Source organism: Symphalangus syndactylus, chromosome X, assembly GCF_028878055.3.
Source record: "Symphalangus syndactylus isolate Jambi chromosome X, NHGRI_mSymSyn1-v2.1_pri, whole genome shotgun sequence".
NCBI classification, from domain to species: domain Eukaryota; kingdom Metazoa; phylum Chordata; class Mammalia; order Primates; family Hylobatidae; genus Symphalangus; species Symphalangus syndactylus.
Window position 1 is genome coordinate 71,937,217 of NC_072447.2, and position 18,788 is coordinate 71,956,004.

At 42.2% G+C, this 18,788-nt stretch overlaps 1 protein-coding gene across 4 annotated transcripts in view; it reads right to left on the minus strand.

The window, feature by feature from the left end:
- ARHGEF9 (Cdc42 guanine nucleotide exchange factor 9) overlaps positions 1 to 18,314 on the minus strand; it is a 152,574-nt gene extending 134,260 nt beyond the window's left edge. For 2 of the 4 annotated variants that reach the window (XM_055267081.1, XM_055267073.2), the window contains exon 1: positions 17,901 to 18,039. In XM_055267081.1, coding sequence (XP_055123056.1) covers positions 17,901 to 17,930 — 30 coding nt within the window. In that variant the 5' untranslated portion in view covers positions 17,931 to 18,039. Of the gene's footprint in view, positions 1 to 17,900 lie in introns of all 4 variants that reach the window. The other 2 variants (XM_055267074.2, XM_063635292.1) reach the window with 2 other exon arrangements.
- Between the last annotated feature and the right edge of the window lie 474 nt (positions 18,315 to 18,788).

An 18,788-nucleotide genomic window follows, 5' to 3' on the forward strand; every position in this document is an offset into this window, starting at 1 on the left:
AAATTTTGTTTATGGATCTGATAAAATCTAGTTCTCTAATAAAATCTAGTTCTCTAATATTTTTAAGCCCAAGCCCCTTGGACACTGCAGCTCTTTTCAGTTTTTGCTTATAAACAATTCACCCTTTGCAGCTAATTAAGATGAAGAAGCCTGGGAATAAAGTTTGAGACAAAGGTTAATAAACTTCTTTAGTTAAAAAAAGAAGAATTGTGCCTACCTCATAAGATTGTTGAGAAGATTGTATTAGATACACATGCAAAAACATTTAGAACAGTGCCTGGCACAAAACAAATGCTGGCTTGGGAAAGGTAAACTATCTTTCTTAAGACATACTACATTTATAACCTTATTCCTGGTACCCCTCGCCTCTAGAATGAAGGAGGCTGGGCAGTGTTCACTCCTGGCAAGTGAGAAGAGTAATGACCAAATAACTACTATGGAGTTACACATCTGGTTTTCATTCTGGCTCTTTTTGGAGATAGTTGAATGGAGAAGATATTCCCCCTCTTCCAGCCTTAGTTTCCCCACCTTTAAAGTAGGGAGAGTGTTGTTGTGAGGATTACATGAATTCATGCATGTCAAGGCACTTTTTCTTTATTTCAGTAGCTTTTGGAGAACAAGTGGTTTTTGGTTACATGGATGAATTTTATAGTGGTTAAGTCAGATTGTAGTGCACCTGCCACCCAAGTATTGTACGTTGTACCCAATATGTAGTTTTTTATTTTTCATCCTCCAACCTTTCCCCTTCTGAGTCTCCAATATCTATTATACCACTTTGTATGCCTTTGTGTACCCATAGCTTAGTTCCCACTTATAAGTGAGAACATACAGTATTTGATTTTCCATTCCTGAGTTACTTCACTTGTAATAGGAGACTCTAGCTCCATCCAAGTTACTTCAAAAAACATTATTTAGTCCTTTTTTAAGGCTGAGTAGTATTCCACGGTGTTTATATACCACATTTTCTTCACCCGCTCATCAATTGTTGGGCACATAGGTTAATTCCATATCTTTGCAATTGTGAATTGTGCTGTGATAAACATATGTGTGTGGGTGTCTTTTTGATATAATGACTTCTTTCCCTCTGGGCAGATACCCAGTAGTGAGATAGCTGGATCAAATGGAAGATCTACTTTTGGTTCTTTGAGAAATCTCTGTACTGTTTTCCATAGAGGTTGTACTAATGTATACAATATTGTTTGACTCTGTGTCACCACGCAAATTTTACCTTTAATTGTAATAATTCCCACGTGTTAAGGGAGGGGCCAGGTGGAGGTAATTAAATCATGGGGAAGTCTCCCCCATATGGTTCTTGTAATAGTGAGTGAGTTCTCATGAGATCTGATGGTTTTATAAACATTTGGCATTTCCCCTGCTGGTACATTTTTTCTTTGCCTGCCACCATCCACTTAAAATGTAACTTCCTCCTCCTTGCCTTCCACCATACTTGTAAGACCTTCCCAGCCATGTGAAACTGTAAGTCCAATTAAAACTCTTTCTTTTGTAAATTGCCCAGTCTCAGGTATGTATTTATCAGCAGTGTGAAAACAAACAAATACAGTAAATTGGTACCGGGAGTTGGGTGCTACTAAAAAAATATCCCAAAAATGTGAAAGAAACTTTGGAACTGGGTAACAGGCAGAGATTCAAACAGTTTGTAGGGCTCAGAAGAAGACAGGAAAATGTGGGAAAGTTAAAAACTTCCTAAAAATTTGTTACATGGCTTTGCCCAAAATGCTAATAGCAATATGAACAATAAAGTCCAGCTATGGTGGTCTCAGATAAACATAAGGAACTTGTTGGTAACTGAAGCAAAGGTAACTCTTGTTATGTTTTAGCAAAGAGACTGGAGGTATTTTGCCCCTGCCCTAGAAATTTGTGAAACTAAACTTAAAAAAATAATTTAGGGTATCGGGTAAAAAAAAAATTCTAAGCAGCAAAGCATTCAAGATGTGACTTGGGTGCTGCTAAAGACATTCAGTTTTGTAATAAAAGCAAACGTGAAAGTTTGAACAATTTGCAGCCTACCAATGCAATGAAAAAAAAATCCCATTTTCTAAGGAAAAACTGAAGCAGGCTGCAGAAATTAGAGTAAGTAACAAGAAGTTAAATGTTAATCCCCAAGACAATGGAGAAAGTATCTCCAGGGCATGTCAAAGGTCTTCATGGCAAGCCCTGCCATCACAGGCATAGAGGTTTAGGAGGAAAAAATTGTTTCTTGGGCCAGGCCCAGAGTCCCTCTGCTGTATTCAATCCAGGGACTTGGTGCCCTGTGTCCCAGCCACTCCAGCCATAAATAAAAGGGGCCAAGGTACAGCTCAGGCTGTTGCTTCAGAGGGTGCAAGGTCAGAGCCTTGGCAGCTCCCATGTGGTGTTAAGCTTGCGGATGCACAAAAGTCAAAAATTAAGGTTTAGAAACCTCTACCTAAATTTCAAAAAATGTATAAAAATGCCTGGATGCCCAGGCAAAAGTTTGCTCTGGGAGGGGGGGATGCATAAAAAACCTCTGCTAGGGCAGTGTGAAAGTCAAATGTGGGGTTGAGCCCCCACACAGAGTCCCTACTGGGGTACCACCTAGTGGAGCTGTGAGAAGAAGGCCACTGTCCTCCAAACCCCAAAATGGTAAATCCACTAACAGCTTGCATCTTGCGCCTAAAAAAGCTGCAAACACTCAATGCCAACCCGCGAAGGCAGCCAGGAGGGAGGCTGTTCCCTGCAAAGCCACAGGGGTGGAGCTGCCCAAAACCATAAAAACTCACCTCTCAGTGTAACCTGAATGTAAAATATAAAGTCAAAGGAAATCATTTTAAAGCTTTAAAATTTAACTGCCCACCTCTTACATCAGTGTAACTGGAATGTAAAATATAAAGTCAAAGGAAATCATTTTAAAGATTTAACATTTAATTGCTCCACTGGATTTGAAAGTTGCATGGGGCCTGGAGCCCCTTTGTTTTGGCCAATTTCTCCCATTTAAAATGGCTTTGTTTACCCAATACCTGTACCCCCACTGTATCTGGAAAGTAACTAGCTTGCTTTTAATTTTGCAGGCTCATAGGCGGAAGGAACCTGCTTTGCCTCAAATTTTAAAATGTAAACTTTTGGGTTAATGCTAAAATAAATTAAGGCTTTCGGGGACTGTTGGAAAGGCAAAATTGGTTTTAAAATGTAAAAACATAAAATTTGGGAGGGACCAGGGGCAGAATAATATGGTTTAGCTCTGTGTCCCCACCCAAATCTGACCGAAAATTGTAATAATCCCTACTTGTCAAGGGCGGGGCCAGGTGGAGATAATTAAATCATGGGAGTGGTTTCCTCCTACTGCTCTCATAATAGTGAATGAGTTCTCACAAGATCTGATGGTTTTATAAGTACCTGGCATTTCCTCTGGTGGTACATTCTCTTTGCCTGCTGCCATCCACATACAATGTAACTTGCTCCTCCTTGCCTTCTGCCATAATTGTGAGGCTTCCCCAGGCATGTGAAACTGTAAGTCCAATTAAACCTCTTTCTTTTGCAAATTGCCCAGTCTCAGGTATGTCTTTATCAGCAGCATGAAAACAAACTAATACAGTACATTTCTACCAGCAGTATATAAGTGTTCCCTTTTCACCACATAAATGCCAACATCTATTGTTTGTAGACTTTTTAATAATAGCTATTCTGGCTGAGTAAGGTTGTATCTCATTGTGGTTTTAGTTTGCATTTCCCTGATGATTAGTCACATTGAGCATTTTTTTCATATGTTTGTTGGCCATTTGTACATCTTGTGAAGGTACTTTGAAAATATGAAACACCAAATGAATGTGAAAGATTATTATTACATTGAAATAGTAAAGACTATCATTAATTGAGCCCTTGCTATATGAAAGACACTGTACCAAGTGCTTTAAATGATTATTATTCATTTAAATTCATATTATTTCATGCTCAAAACAATAGTACCAATGACTGGATATTATCATTTTTCCAATTTCGTAGGAAAGGCATGACGGTCAATTTTATGTGTCAACTTGGCTGAGCCACAGTGCCCAGATAATTGGTTGATTATTCTGGATATTTCTGTCAAGGTATTTTAATAGACGAGATTTACATTTAAATTGGTGGACTTTGAGTAAGGCAGAATACCCTGCATAATGTAGGTGGGCTTCATCCAATCAGTTGAAGAACTTTTTTTTTTTTTTTTTTTTTTTGAGACAGAGTCTCATTCCATCATCCAGGCTGGAGTGCAGTGGTATGATCTTGACCCACTGCAACCTCCGCCTCCCAGGTTCAAGTGATTCTCATGCCTCAGCTTCCCAAGTAGCTGGAATTACAGGCATGAGCCACCACACCTGGCTAATTTTTTTTTTTTTTTTGTGACGGAGTCTCGCTCTGTCGCCCAGGCTGGAGTGCAGTGGCGCGATCTCGGCTCACTGCAAGCTCCGCCTCCTGGGTTCACGCCATTCTCCTGCCTCAGCCTCTCCGAGTAGCTGGGACTACAGGCGCCCGCCACCACGCCCGGCTAATTTTTTTTGTATTTTTAGTAGAGACGGGGTTTCACCATGTTGGCCAGGCTGGTCTTTAATTCCTGACCTCAAGTGATCCATCTGCCTCAGCCTCCCCGACTTTTGGTTTTACAGTCACGAGTCACCATGCCCGGCTTAAAGATCTTAATGGAATTAAAGATTGACCTTCCCTGAGCAAGAAGGAATTCTGACAGCAGACTGCCTTTAGACTCTGACTGCAACTCTTCCCTGGGTCTCCAGCCTGCCTACCTACCCTGCAGATTTTGGACTTGCACCACCAAAACTGTGTGAGCCAATTCCTTAAAATAAATCTCTCTTTCTCTATGTATGTACATATCTTGTTGGTTCTGTTTCTCTGGAGAACCCTCACTAATAAATATGGAAACTGAAGCTTAAACAGGTGAAGTCACTTACTCAAAATTACACAGCTGGTCTGTGGCAGAGCCAGAAACCTAGGGGTCATCTTCCTTGTTACCTTTCTGTCTTATATGTCTCTGAATTAATTCACCAGCAAGTCCCATTGATTTTATTTCAAAAATGGATACGGGTCTTCCTTCCTCTATCCAACTCCAATAGCTGCATGGATTTTTGCAGCAGCCACTCAGTTGGGCTTACCATCTCCTATCCATTCTCTACAGGGCCTGCAAAAGTCCTTTTCTTGTATCACAAAGCTGACCCTATCATTCCACTCTTTCAAACACTTCCTATTGTGTTTAAAATAAATAATGCTTGCCATGTGCCTAGTACTGCCATGCACACTGTGAGCACGTTAACTCACTTAATCCTCACAATAACAGTATGAATAGTGTCATTATTTTCCTCACTTTTCAGAGGGCGTTACTGAGGCACAGAAAGATTAGGTAACATTCTCAAGGTCACATAGCTAAGCAGTGACACAGTCAGAATTTGAACCCAAGGAGTATGGTTTCAGAGTCTGTGCTATTGACTACTGAACCACACTAACTTTGAGTATAGCCAATGCATACTTTCCTAGGGCTTACAAGGTTCTTTGTAAGCTGGCCCCTGCCTTACTCTCTACCCTCCTATCATGCCACTTGTCTCCCTCTCTCACTGTGTCAGTCACACTAGCCTTCTTTCTGTCTCTTAAGTGTACCAAGTTGTTTCAACCTGAGGGCCTTTGCATATGCTATTCCCGCTGCCTCCCCTCAACTTCCCGTAAGCCTCGCTGTCTCTTCCTTTTTTTAATTGTAATCCAAATGTGTCAGGGTCTTTCCCCAAGTCTCTACACAACTAACTCAGCTGAAATGTCACTTCCCTGGTGTGCTAGGATGACCCTTTGACAGTATATGTCCTCATGGCAATAGGATCTCTTAGTGATAGCTAAATGCATTTCTCTCCTCCACTGTCCAGTTTCCATCATCTAGCAGCTTAATCACTTACAGAACTAACCACATTCTAACACACATACACACACACACAAAAAAACAAAATCAGTATCATATGAAAACTTTAAAAGCAATGATATCTTAAGAAGAAGCTCCTCACATTATATCACAGGACTGTTTGGTGTTTTTCTCAGTCTTTTCTCTAGCACAGAATCCAGGAAGCCTTGGGTTGGGGCAGGAGGGATTGTTCCTTGTGAATAAAATTCCTATTGGATTTCTCAGCACTCATAGAAGAAGGTATGATCTTCTAAAGTATAAATTCAGCGAAGTGGGAAAGATCATACTCTGCCCACCCAAGTGTGTGTCTCCTCTGTCCTGTCAGGAATAATAATTACTCCCCACATAGATACAGAGTAGCTCAGTTCACACAGCACTTTCCCATCTATACCTACTCAATCATCTGATTCTCACAGCAGACTGGGAAGACAAGTGAGGGCTATGTGATAGTTAATTTTAATGTATCGACTTCACTGAGCCACAGGGTGCCCAGATATTTGATCAAACATTACTCTGGGTGTGTCTGTGAGGACTTCTCCAGATGCAATTAACATTTGAATCAGTAGACAAAGTAAAGAAGATTGCCCTCCACAATGTGGATGAGCCCCCATCCAATCAGTTGAAGATATGAATAGAACAAAAAGGCCGAGTAAAAGGGAATTCCTCCTGCCTGACTGCTTGAGCTGGGACATTGTTTTTTTCTAGCCTTAAGACTTTGGACTGAAACATCAATTTTTCTTGTGTCTCAAGACTGATGGCTTTCAGACTGGCATTCACATCATCAGTTCTTCTGGTTCTCAGGCCTTCATACTAGGGCTACACCTACACATTAGCTCTCCTGGGACTTGAGCTTGCAGAATGCAGATCTTAGGACTTAACAGCCTCCATAATCATGAGCAAATCCATTATAATATCTATCTATCTATCTATCTATCTATCTATCTATCTATCTATCTACTTATCCACTCACCCATGCATTCTATTGGTTTTACTTCTCTAAAGAACCTTTACTAATACAAGATGTTACCCTCATTTAATTGATAAGGATCCTGAAGTTCAGAGAGGTTTAGCAATTTGGCCAAGGACACATAGTGACAGCTGCTGGTGGAGGCAGGATTCAAACCCAGGTCCATCTGAGTTTTAATCATACATTTTTCCCATGAAATTTCTACAACGGACATTCATTTCAGTCAGAGTATTTGAGATTGCCTGTCATAATATCTGTGTAATCTGCCTCTGGTTGTCAAATGCAACCCCTCTCCTTTTCCAACCCCCTCTGCCAGTGTCCTGTGTTGCCAAAGGAATCCTCCACTACTTTGTTTCATCATGTCATCATCCTTTCTACCAAGCAAAGCTTCTGAGCTCTTCTTGTTCTAGCCCCAGTACACATTGCTAGAATTACAGGCTCCAGCCACACCAGAACACTAATGTGCTATTTCCAGAACTTATTGTTCCTTTAATGCCTTGATTCTTTATCTTATGTTGTACCCTCTGCTTGGAACAACTCATGCTTCACCTACCATGCCTACTCCCCATCCCATGCAACTGTGCTATGTGAATGGCTGTAAAAATGCAGTTTATATAAAAACCCTAGAAGATAACATAGAAAACACTATTCTGGACATAAGCCCTGGAAAAGATTTCATGACAAAGACACCAACAACAATTGCAACAAAAACAAAAATTGACATATGCAACCTAATCAAACTAAAGAGCTTCTGCACAGCAAAAGAAACAGAGTAAACAGACAACTTACAGAATGGGAGAAAATGTTTGCAAACTATGTATCCAACAAAGTTCTAATATCCAGAATCTACAAGGAACTTATACAAATCAACAAGCAAAAAAAAAAAAAAAAATACAACCTCATTAAAAAATGAGCAAAGGACATGAACAGTCATTTCTCAAAAGAAGACATACATGTGGCCAACAAGCATATGAAAAAATATTCAACATAATTAATCACTAGAGAAATGCAAGTCAAAACCACAATGAGATACCACCTCACACCATTCAGAATGCCTATTATTAAGAAGTCAGAAAATAACAAATGCTGATGAGGTTGCAGAGAAAAGGCAACACTTAGACACCGTTGGTGGGAATGTAAACTAGTTAAGCCACTGTGGAAAGCAGTTTGGAGTTCAAAGTTCAAAGAACTTAAAACAGAGATACCATCTTACCTAGCAATCCCATTACTGGGTATATAGCCAAAGGAATATAAATCATTCTACCATAAAGATATATGCACATGTATGTTCATCACAGCACTATTCATAATAGCGAAGACATAAAATCAACCTAGATGCCCATCACAGTGGATTGGATAAAGAAAATATGGTACATATACACCATGGAATACTACACAGACATAAAAACGCAACAACATGTCCTTTGTGGCAACATGGATGGAGCTGGAGGTCATTATCCTAAGCGAATTAACACAGAAACAGAAAACCAAGTACTGCATGTTCTCACTTACAAGTGTGAGATAAACATTGAGTACACATGGACACAAAGAATGGAGCAACAGACACTGAGGCCTACTTGAGGGTGAAGGATGTGAGGAGGGTGAGGATTGAAAAACTACCTATTGAGTAATATGCTTATTACCTAGGTGAAGAAATAATCTATACATCAAACCCCATGACACACAATTTGCCTATATAACAAACTGGCACACATACTCCTTGAACCTGAAATAAAAATTAGAAGATAAAAATAAAAATAAAAAATAAAATAAAATAAAAAGTACTTTTAAATACTGTCTCTTGGAAGCCCTATACAATATGCTGAACCCCTCGCCCACCACGTTCTTGCTCCCCTATTTCCCTACATTATCTTCTATATACATTCCTAAAGCATTTAGTCCAGCCTGTCTTTATTTCCCCCCTACTCAACACTAAGCTGCTTGAAGACATAAGCCACATCTTCCTTTGACTCTCCCACACCTCAGCCCAGTACATTTTGTGTGGGGGATAGAGGGAATACAGGATGAGAAAAAACCCCTTTTTCCAAAATCTTAAGCAACAATCCAATGTATAAAGCAAAGGCCCCACATGCTCTAGACCAGAGGTAAGAGATCCACACTCCTTTCTGCTCCTTTCTCCCCCTCATCAAGGCACTGCCATGGTAACCCTAGGGCTCAGAGCCAGGAGTCTGCAAACCTTTTCTGTAAAGGGCCAAATACTGAATTTTTTGAACTTTGGGGGCCATATGGTCTCTGTCCCAACTATTCAACTCTGCTTTTGTATCACAAAGGCAGCCATATACAATAAGCAACTGAATGGGCATGGCTGTGTTCCAATGAAGGTTTATTTATGGATGCTGAAATTTGAATTTCATTGTAATTTCATATACTTGTACCACCAAACACTATTCTTCATTTGATATTTTCCTAACAATTTAAAAATGTAAAACTCATTCTTAGCTTGTTGGCTAGATTTGGACAGCTGGCTATAGTTTGTTGACCCATGATCTAAGGAGTTGAGCTAGATTATCCCCAAGGTCATCCAACTTGGACATTATAGCTCAGGCAGTCCAGAAGCAACATGAGCACTGTGCAGAGAGTAAAGCCTGAAACAATAGTGCTGACATGTAAATTCTAGAAAGTAGATAACAAAGTGGACTGTTCTAGGTTAGGAGAATTAAAAAAGAAGGAGGTTCAAGTTCTGTTCCTACCTCTCACTTTCTCAGGCTGTACAGCACTTTTAAATGCTAGGTAGTTCATCTACCCTCAGAACTTCAACTGTCATCAATACCTCCCAATCCCCTCTGAGCTCAATATCTGATCAGCAACTGCCTATTAGATATCTACAATGTAAGACTGTCCAAGCATCTGAAACTCATCAGGGCTGAGACTATACTACTGTACTAGTCATCTCCTACCCCTAAATCCTCCAGAAACACTGCTCTATTTTGCATCCCCTATCTCCATGAAGCATGTCATGTATTAGCCCATTCTCACACTGCTAATAAAGACATACCTGAGATTGGGCAATTTATAAAGGAAAGAGGTGTAATTGACCCACAGGTCAGCACTGGCTGGGAAGGCCTCAGGAAACTTACAATCATGGCAGAAGGGGAAGCAAACACATCATTCTTCAAATGGAGGCAGCAAGGAGAAGTGTAGAACAAAGAGGAGGAAAAGCCCCTTATAAAACCATCAGATCTTGTGAGAACTCAGGCACTATCACGAGAACAGCATGAGGGTAACTGCCCCCATGATTCAATTACCTCCCCAGGTCCCTTCCATGACACATGGGGATTATGGGAACTACAATTAAAGATGAGATTTGGGTGGGGACACAGCCAAACCATAGCATTCCACCACCAGCCCCTCCCAAATCTCATGTCCTCACATTTCAGAACACAATTCATGCCCTTCCAACAGTCCCTCAAAGTCTTAATTCCCTCCAGCATTAACTCAAAAGTCCAAGTCCAAAGTCTCATCTGAGACAAGGCAAGTCCCTTCTGCCTATGAGCCTGGAAAATAAACAGCAAGTTAGTTACTTCTTAGATACAGTGAAAGTATAGACATAAAGATGCCTAGATACAAAGACATTGGGTAAATAAGCCTGTTCCAAATGGGATAAATTGACCAAAAGAAAGGAGTTACAGGTCCCATGCAAGTCCAGAATCCAGTGGAGCAGTCAAATCTTAAAGCTCCAAAATAATCTCCTTTGACTCCATGTCTCACATCAGGTCACTCTGAAACAAGAGGTGGACTCCCACAGGCTTGGGCAACTCTGCCCCTCTGGCTTTGCAGGGTACAGTCCCCCTCCACACTGCCTTCATGGCTGGCATTGAGTGTCCACGGCTTTTCCAGGCACACGGTGCAAGCTGTTGAATCTATCATTCTGGGGTCTGGAGGACAGTGGCCTTCTTCTCACAACTCCACTAGGCAGTGCCCCAGTGGGGAATCTGTGTGGGAGCTCCAACCCCACATTTCCCTTCCACACTGACTGAGCAGAAGTTCTCCATGAGGGCTCCACAGCTGCATTGAACTCCTTCCTGGACATCCAGGCATTTCCATACATCCTCTGAAATCTAGGCAAACGTTCCCAAACCTCAATTCTTGACTTCTGTGTACCCGCAGGCCCAACCATGTATAACCTGCCAAGGCTTGGGGCTTGTACCCTCTGAAGCAGTGGCCTGAGCTCTACGTTGGCCCCTTTTAGCCCCTGCTGAGATGCAGGGCACCAAGTCCCAAGACCTTACAAAGCAGCAAGGCCCTGGGCTGGCCCATGAAACCATTTTTTCCTCCTAGACCTCCAAGCATTTGATGGGAGGGGCTGCTGCGAAGACCTCTGACATGCCCTGAAGACATTTTCCTCATTGTCTTGGCAATTAACATTTGGCTCCTTGTTACTTATGCAAATTTCTGCAGCCCGCTTCAATTTCTCCCCCAGAAAATGGGTTTTGCTTTTCTATTGCGTTGCCAGGCTGCAAATTTTCCAAACTGGTATGCTCTGCTTCCCTTTTCAATGTAAGTTCTAATTCCAAACCATATCTGTGTGAATTAATAAAACAGAATGCTTTTAAGGGCACACAAGTCATCTCTTGAATGCTTTGCTGCTTTGAAATTTCTTCCACCAGATATCCTAAATCATCTCTCTCAAGTTCAAAGTTCCACAGATCTCCAGGGCAGGGGCAAAATGTTGCCAGTCTCTTTGCTAAAACATAGCAAGAATCACCTTTGCTCCAGTTCGCAATAAGTTTCTCATCTCCATCTGAGACCACCTCAGCCTGGACTTTTTGGTCAAAACCATTCAGTGGTTGATCAGTGTCAATTCATAGTAGATCCTCTACATTTGTGTTGAATAAATTAATAACCTGAAAGTACCTATAAACAGGCACTTTATCCCCATTTTATGTAAGATAATACTGAGAATAAAGTAGGTTTGACAATTGGTAATAGTTTCAGGACTGAGAAACGTAAAAGCCAGGTCCTAAACCTAGGCCCTAAACCATTCTCTAGGAAGCTCCAAACTTTCCCACATCTTCCTGTCTTCTTCTGAGCCCTCCAAACTGTTCCAACCTCTGCCCATTACCCAGTTCCAAAGTTGCGTCCATATTTTGGGGTATCTTAATAGCAGTATCCTACTCTACTGGCACCAATTTACTGTATTAGTCTATTTTCATACTGCTATGAAGAAATACCAGATACTGGGTAATTTATAAAGAAAAATAGGTTTAATGGACTCACAGTTCCATATGGGTGGGGAGGCCTCACGATCACGGTGGAAGGTGAAGGAGGAGCACAGGCACATCTTACATGGTGGCAGACAAGAGAGCCTGTGCAGGGGAACTGCCCTTTATAAAACCATCAGATCTTTTGAGAAGTCACTTACTATCATGAGAACAACATGAGGGTAACTGACCCCATGATTTGGTTACCTTCCCCCAGGTCCCTCCCATGACACATGGGGATTGTGGGAACTACAATTCAAGATGAGATTGGGGTGGGGACACAGCAAAACCATATAACCATCCATCTAGTTTCACAAAAAGACTATCACTAGTAGGAAGCATAGGAGGACTAGGATATGTCAAGTCTTTATTGATCCTTCACAAGATTGATGGCAGCATTTTTACTATTAGCAACATCGATCAGGCTTTGGCCCACAGTCCAAAGCTGAGTACAAGCCCTTAGATTCTGTGTCTCTACAACTGCAGGCATATAGTTCAACTAATCATGACAATGACTGCAGGTTGTCTCCCCAAAACATCATTCTTCCCTTCTTCCTCTGTATTAGAAACCCCACTCCCAATTTTTAGGTGTACACTTGCCACCTAGTTTATATAACTGCATTTCCTAGCTTCCCTTGCAGCTAGCAGCAGCCATGTGACACAGTTCTTCAATGAGACATAAGTAGAAGTATTAAATAGGACTTCTAGGAAGACTTCTTAAAAAGGAAGGGTGAAGAACTTTTGCTTCTCTTTTGCCTTCCAAAACTATGGATGTTAATAGATTTTCTTGAGCTTTAGCACTCATCTTGGACTATGAATAATGGAAGCCAAGTGCTATGGATGATAGAGGAGAAAAGTCTCTAAAGACTTCCTGAAGCTGCCATACTGGCCCAGGTATGCCTGTCTCCTGATTTTTTTTATGTGAAAAAATAAAACCTGTGTGTTTTAAGTCAGTATAGATATACTTCTGTTATTCATAGCTGAATAAAGTAAAATCAGATGTTAAACCTTGCAGTTGGTCATTCCATCTGGAGAGATGGCCACCTCTTACACAGGTCATATGGTATTTGGCATGGAATTGGTCCACAATTCCATATTCTTATCCAGAGTGGTGGCACACCAAAGATGTGGCAATGGGAGCAGACAACCCTGAGTGCAAGCAGTAAGAGTACACTAGCTATAGAGAATTTTTTTTTTTTGACTAAAAGTCAAAGCGTTTTCTATCACCTTGCACCAGCAATTTTAAACAATGTTAGAAATAAAACACTCCTTCCTTAATACAAAAAACAAACAACAACAACAACAAAAACAAAACGAAAAAACTTTGGTTGGTCAAAATTTAAAACAATTGTTGTGGTTACTATTGACTTTTAACAATATATATGAAGCTTGAAATTAGCACCTTTTTATTTATCCTTTAATCAACACTTTATTCTACATGGAAGTTGACTCAGAGAGCTCCCAGTTACATCGTTGGCCCCTGACGCACGCAGTTGTAACTACAAGTGTTCGTTCAGCTCATTTCAATTTGTAAAGGTTCAAAATCATTCAAGATACCATTAGGTCAGTTTTGTGTCCGTAATCCCTCTGGTACTATATGTTCCAGCATTTACATAGTAGGTTCAAAGTAAACAATAATAATGTAGTGATTATAAAGACAAAAAATCAGAATGTGGGTCACTTCAATTCTGTCATTCTGTGTGACCAACTGTAGTTTTATGTGTGCTTAAAATCTAAAACTGTGAAACAATGAAAATTGAAAGGTGTAATACTTCTGTTTAGAGAGTGCACATTGTAGTTTATACATGAGATAAATTTTGAATTTGAATATCTTTACCATTAAAGTGTATTGTTTTCCTTGGTAATCGAAAATAGACAAACAAATCAAGAAAATAATAAATAGTACTGATTATTACTGAAAATAATTTTTTCATATATAAAACTATTAAAAATGATCCATTCCAGATATTACAGATAAACAGTAGGTATACCACAACACTGAAGTGCTAATAATACACTTAATCTTCTTCTCCAGAATCCCAGAAAGCCGGGTATTAATTTATTGGTAATCCACATAGAACCAAGTCTCAATTAGCCCTACCATGGTCAGAAGTACAAAAGCAGATCACTCGAACATTGACTTAGATATGAAATGCCCCTCCATGTATGCACCCACTCTACGTTCTTTCTAGCCCCACTCTTAGCGATCTGAGGGTCCGAGCAGGTGATCAGAAAGGAGAAAGACACGTATCATCTATAAACAATGATGTCAGTCGTTTCATATAGATCATCTCCACCATTATCACCCTGATCCAAGCAACCATCACTTCTAACCTGGGCCTCCTCACAGTTCTCGTCCTTGTCCCACTACAATTTAGCCTCCTGTTAAAATTTAAGTCAGATCATGTCCCTCATCTGTTCAAAACCTTTCAATGGCTCCCAATCTCACTCAGAATAATGCCCTATAAAAGTGGCTGTTTTCTCTCTGATTTCATCTATCCTTCTTCCATGTACTAATTCTTTATCCCAAGGACATTGGCCTCCTTGCTGTTCTTTAAACAAACCAGTTGTGTTCTTTCTGGATGTTCCTTATGCCTAAAATCCTCTTCTCCTAAACATATACACAGAGCTTGTTCCTGCACTTCCTTCAGATCTTTGCTCAAATGTCCCTTAACTAGTGAGGCTTTGATGGATCGAATATACCATACAACTTCCCATGTGTCTCTATGCTCTTAACAGGTTTTATTTTTTTTCCTAGTGATTACCACCTCCTGACATAGTGTATGTTCATTTCTGTTATGGTTTAATGAACCTCACAACCCCTAGAATATAAGCTCCATGAAAGTGAGGAATTTTTTTTCATTGTGATCTCCCCTGAACTTAGATCAGTGTCAATTCATAGTAGACCCTCTACATTTGTGTTGAATAAATTAATGACCCGATAGTATCTATAAAAAGGCACTTTATCCCCATTTTATGTAAGAGAATACTGAGAATAAAGTAGGTTTGACAATTGGTAATAGTTTCAGGACTGAGAAACGTAAAAGCCAGGTCCTAAACCTCAGATTTGTTACTCTGAGAATAGTGTTCTTTCCAATTTAGGCATACTGGCTAACCCAGCACAAACTGGCATTGCAGAAAGAAGCCAAGAATAAATAACAATTTACCATCCAGTGTGAACTCACAGTTTAGCATCCTCTATCTAGGAGACAGATTTTATTCTGTAAAATCTTGAACAATGTTTTATGTTCAAGGGCCATGATTTACAAGTAACACTTGAAATAAGTTACTACGGTCAAATGTACTAAAAAGAAATCTCACTGTTATAAAAAGCTCAGTTTGTACTTCGGGTACCTTGCAAATGAAAGAACAAGGAGCAAAGATCTTTCAGCTAGCCACATTATAAAATGGTGGCTAGATACACAATCCCTATTTGTTTATAATGAGCCACTACTTAAATTTTATCCAACACATACTTCTAGGAATCTGAGAATCTAAGGCCTGGAAGGAATTTTGGTGCTTATTAACATCCGCATTTAATAGGTAAGAAATCTGAAGCCCAAAGGATTTCTGTTAGTGGCAAGGCCAAAACTTAGAGGTTCCCTGCCTCTCAGGCAAGAATAGAGTTTACTACTCCCATCTCTTGAATTCTGGTAAACAGCTAAATAAATGCTTTCATCATATAATATTCACTGCCTCAGCCCTCTAAGAGTATTATGAGATTTTTCCCCATCAACCAATCCTTAATTACACAGTCTCCACAAGATGGCTGCCACCCTTTTCTCTCTCATACACTGTTGGCAAAACTTCAAATTTCTTCATTAATTTAACCTATTGTCAATGAGTGGCTCTGGGCCCCTATACTTCAATATATCTGGGAGAGGAAGTAAGTCTCACTCTGACCCAGTTCCCAGTTGCCAGAAATGCCAGGACTGGCATGGATTTTTTTCAGGTAACTTTTTTTTTTTTTTTTTTTTTGAGATGGAGTTTCGCTCTTGTTGCTCAGGCTGGAGTGCAATAGTACAATCTCGGCTCACCGCAACCTCCGCCTCCTGGGTTCAAGTGATTCTCCTGCCTCAGCCTCAGGCATGTGCCACTACGCCCAGCTAATTTTGTCTTTTTAGTAGAGACAGGGTTTCTCCATGTTGGTCAGGCTCTTCTTGAGCTCCTGACCTCAGGTGATTCACCTACCTCGGCCTCCCAAAGTGCTGGGATTACAGGCGTGGGCGGCTGCGCCCGGCTTTCAGGTAAATTTAATGGCACTAGATCATCCTGAAGAAAGTCCTTTCCCAAGATCATGACTCTGTTCCTTTCTTCCTCTCTCAGCACCATTTGAGCAAATGATTGGTGGAGCAGTGGGGAAGGACTGTGGCAGTCAGGAGACTCAAGTGCTAGACTCAGCTTTGCCTCCAAGGAGTTTGTGGCCCTGGGCAAGTCTCTCCCACTCTCTGGATCCCAGCTTTCCTGGTTGGACAGCAAGGACTCTAAGGTCTTTACCTGCTCTAATCTTTTCTGGTTCTACAAACATTTGATATAGCTTTAATGGGACCTCAGGGAAGTAGGGAGGTCTGGGAAGAAGGGTCTTTTGAAGCCCCAGCACATGGGCATATGAACTGGATGCCCTTAAGAACCACTGACACAGAGATCTATCAAAACTCTGAGGAAGAGAAGAGGACAGCTCCTCTGAATATAGTCCTAGCCCACACCAGATTCCCTCTTCTTCCCTTCCACAATGAAAGCAAAAAAGGAGTTAAATGTCAGTTTTTGCCCAACCACTTCAGGCTACTTTCCTTCATCTGTGGGTTATGGGTGGCAGCGTAAAAGTGTGGGCTATTGCCATCAGTGCCTGCTGACCCAACCTAACTGCCTTCTAAGGCCCTTTTGCTTATGCCTCCCAGCTGAGGACAAAGTCATGGTGGCCTCCCACACCCCAGAGGCCTTAACCAGGCTTTAGCTGCTCCTGGCTAAGTCAGAGAGGCATCAAAATGCAGCCACTACTTCCTCTCTGCAAAAGGAAGTCATTCCAAGGTCTCCAGGTGGAGAAGGGAACACCATGGCATAAAATGAACTGTTGGAGGATTATACTAAACACACACACAAGCACACACTCCTTGGGAGGGAGAGAAGAGCTCTGTTAACTGACTGTGGCCCAAACCCATTTCCAGAATGTGGGTTTCTGCAGCTTTCTCTCCTTGACAAAGCCCCAAGTGTGGACAGGGTGACCCTAGCCCAGACAAGGAAGGGCTTTAGGGCTCCCTCAGGCAGCTTCCTGAGAGAGAGAGTGGCCCTCTGGCCCTCATGCCCTGGGGCTGACCAGGGAAAGGAGTTGCAGGAAATCTAGTTGGGGGCAGGGGGGAGTCATGCAGCTCTCCCATAAGGCCCCCTCCACAATTCCAGGCTTTGTGACCGTCCCCTCCCCCCACAACCCCGTGCCAGCTTGTCAGCCTCCTGCGAGCTTCACTGCTTCCAGAGAAGCCCTCTGCCATCCCCCTTCCCTCTCTGGCCTCCCAAGTGACCCCTGGGATGTTCCTGGGCACATAATCTGGCCCCCACCCCTATTCCACCTTAATCTCAGAGGGAGATAGAAAAGTGGAGGGGGATGGTAGGGGGGTTTCCTGGGCAGGCAGGCGAGCAGGGACTCCTAAAATGGCCACAGCAAGCTCACTGGTGTCTCAAGGACGGCGGCTAGGACGGTGGGCAGAGGCCAGGGTGCTCACTGCGTTGTGGCTCATTGGGGGAACTGGAGGTGGGGCTGGGGGACTGAGAGGCTCAAGCAAGGGAAGCCAAGGCTACATGCACTCACCATTCCCGATCCGCCCCTTATCCACTGCATGGTGCTTGCGAAGTCCGGTTTCTCTGAGGCCCCGTAGCTGGCGCGAGTTGTCGCGGGCTGACTAGGAGGGCTGGGCTGAAGCAAGCGAGAGAGAGCCCCAGCGCCCCCTCCGCCTCCCCTCCTCCACAGCCCTACAACCCAATCCCCTCCGCCCCGGACCTCGCCTTCAGTCAGATTGTTCCATGCCAACCGGCAGGCTCTGTCTCTCCGCCCTGCTGCTCCTAGAGGTCTTGGCAGGGAGAGGTGCGAGTGTGGGGTGTCCCAATGGGCTGCTTTTGTCCCCCACCAAGGCTTGAGAACTGTGGGGGTGCGGTGCAGGGAGAGGATGGGGGCGAATAGCCTCCGCCCGCCCAGGAGAAGGCAGCTGCTACCTCTGCCTGCCTCCCGCTGCGCTGGAGTTAGATGCTGTTTATTGTGGGGCTTCCCAATTGTGTCGAGTCAGCGGAAAGTCCTTTCCAAAGTTACCAGAGGTGTTGGGCCAATCTCCAGAATAATAAGATCCTGCCCCAGTGGAGCCAAGCCAGCACTCTCATGCCTCCCTCCCCCACCCTCCCTCTGCATACTCCCCTAGGGTCTTCTCTCTTTGTGTACTATCTTAGAGCTTTCATCTGCATTACTTTCACTTCTCAGAACAACCCTGTAGAGGCAGGCATTAGTATCTCCAATTTACAGATAAATAAATGAAGGTTTGGAAGAGAGAAGGGGCATAAGGTCACATTAAAGAAAAAAAAAAAGATAAAGCCTCGACTTTACCCTCTACGGCTTTCCAAGCCTCTTTTGGCTATCTCTCCCTTTCTATCTCACACACACCACTCCAGGCTTCTCCTTCACACCCTTAGGAACATGAAAGGTAGCTTG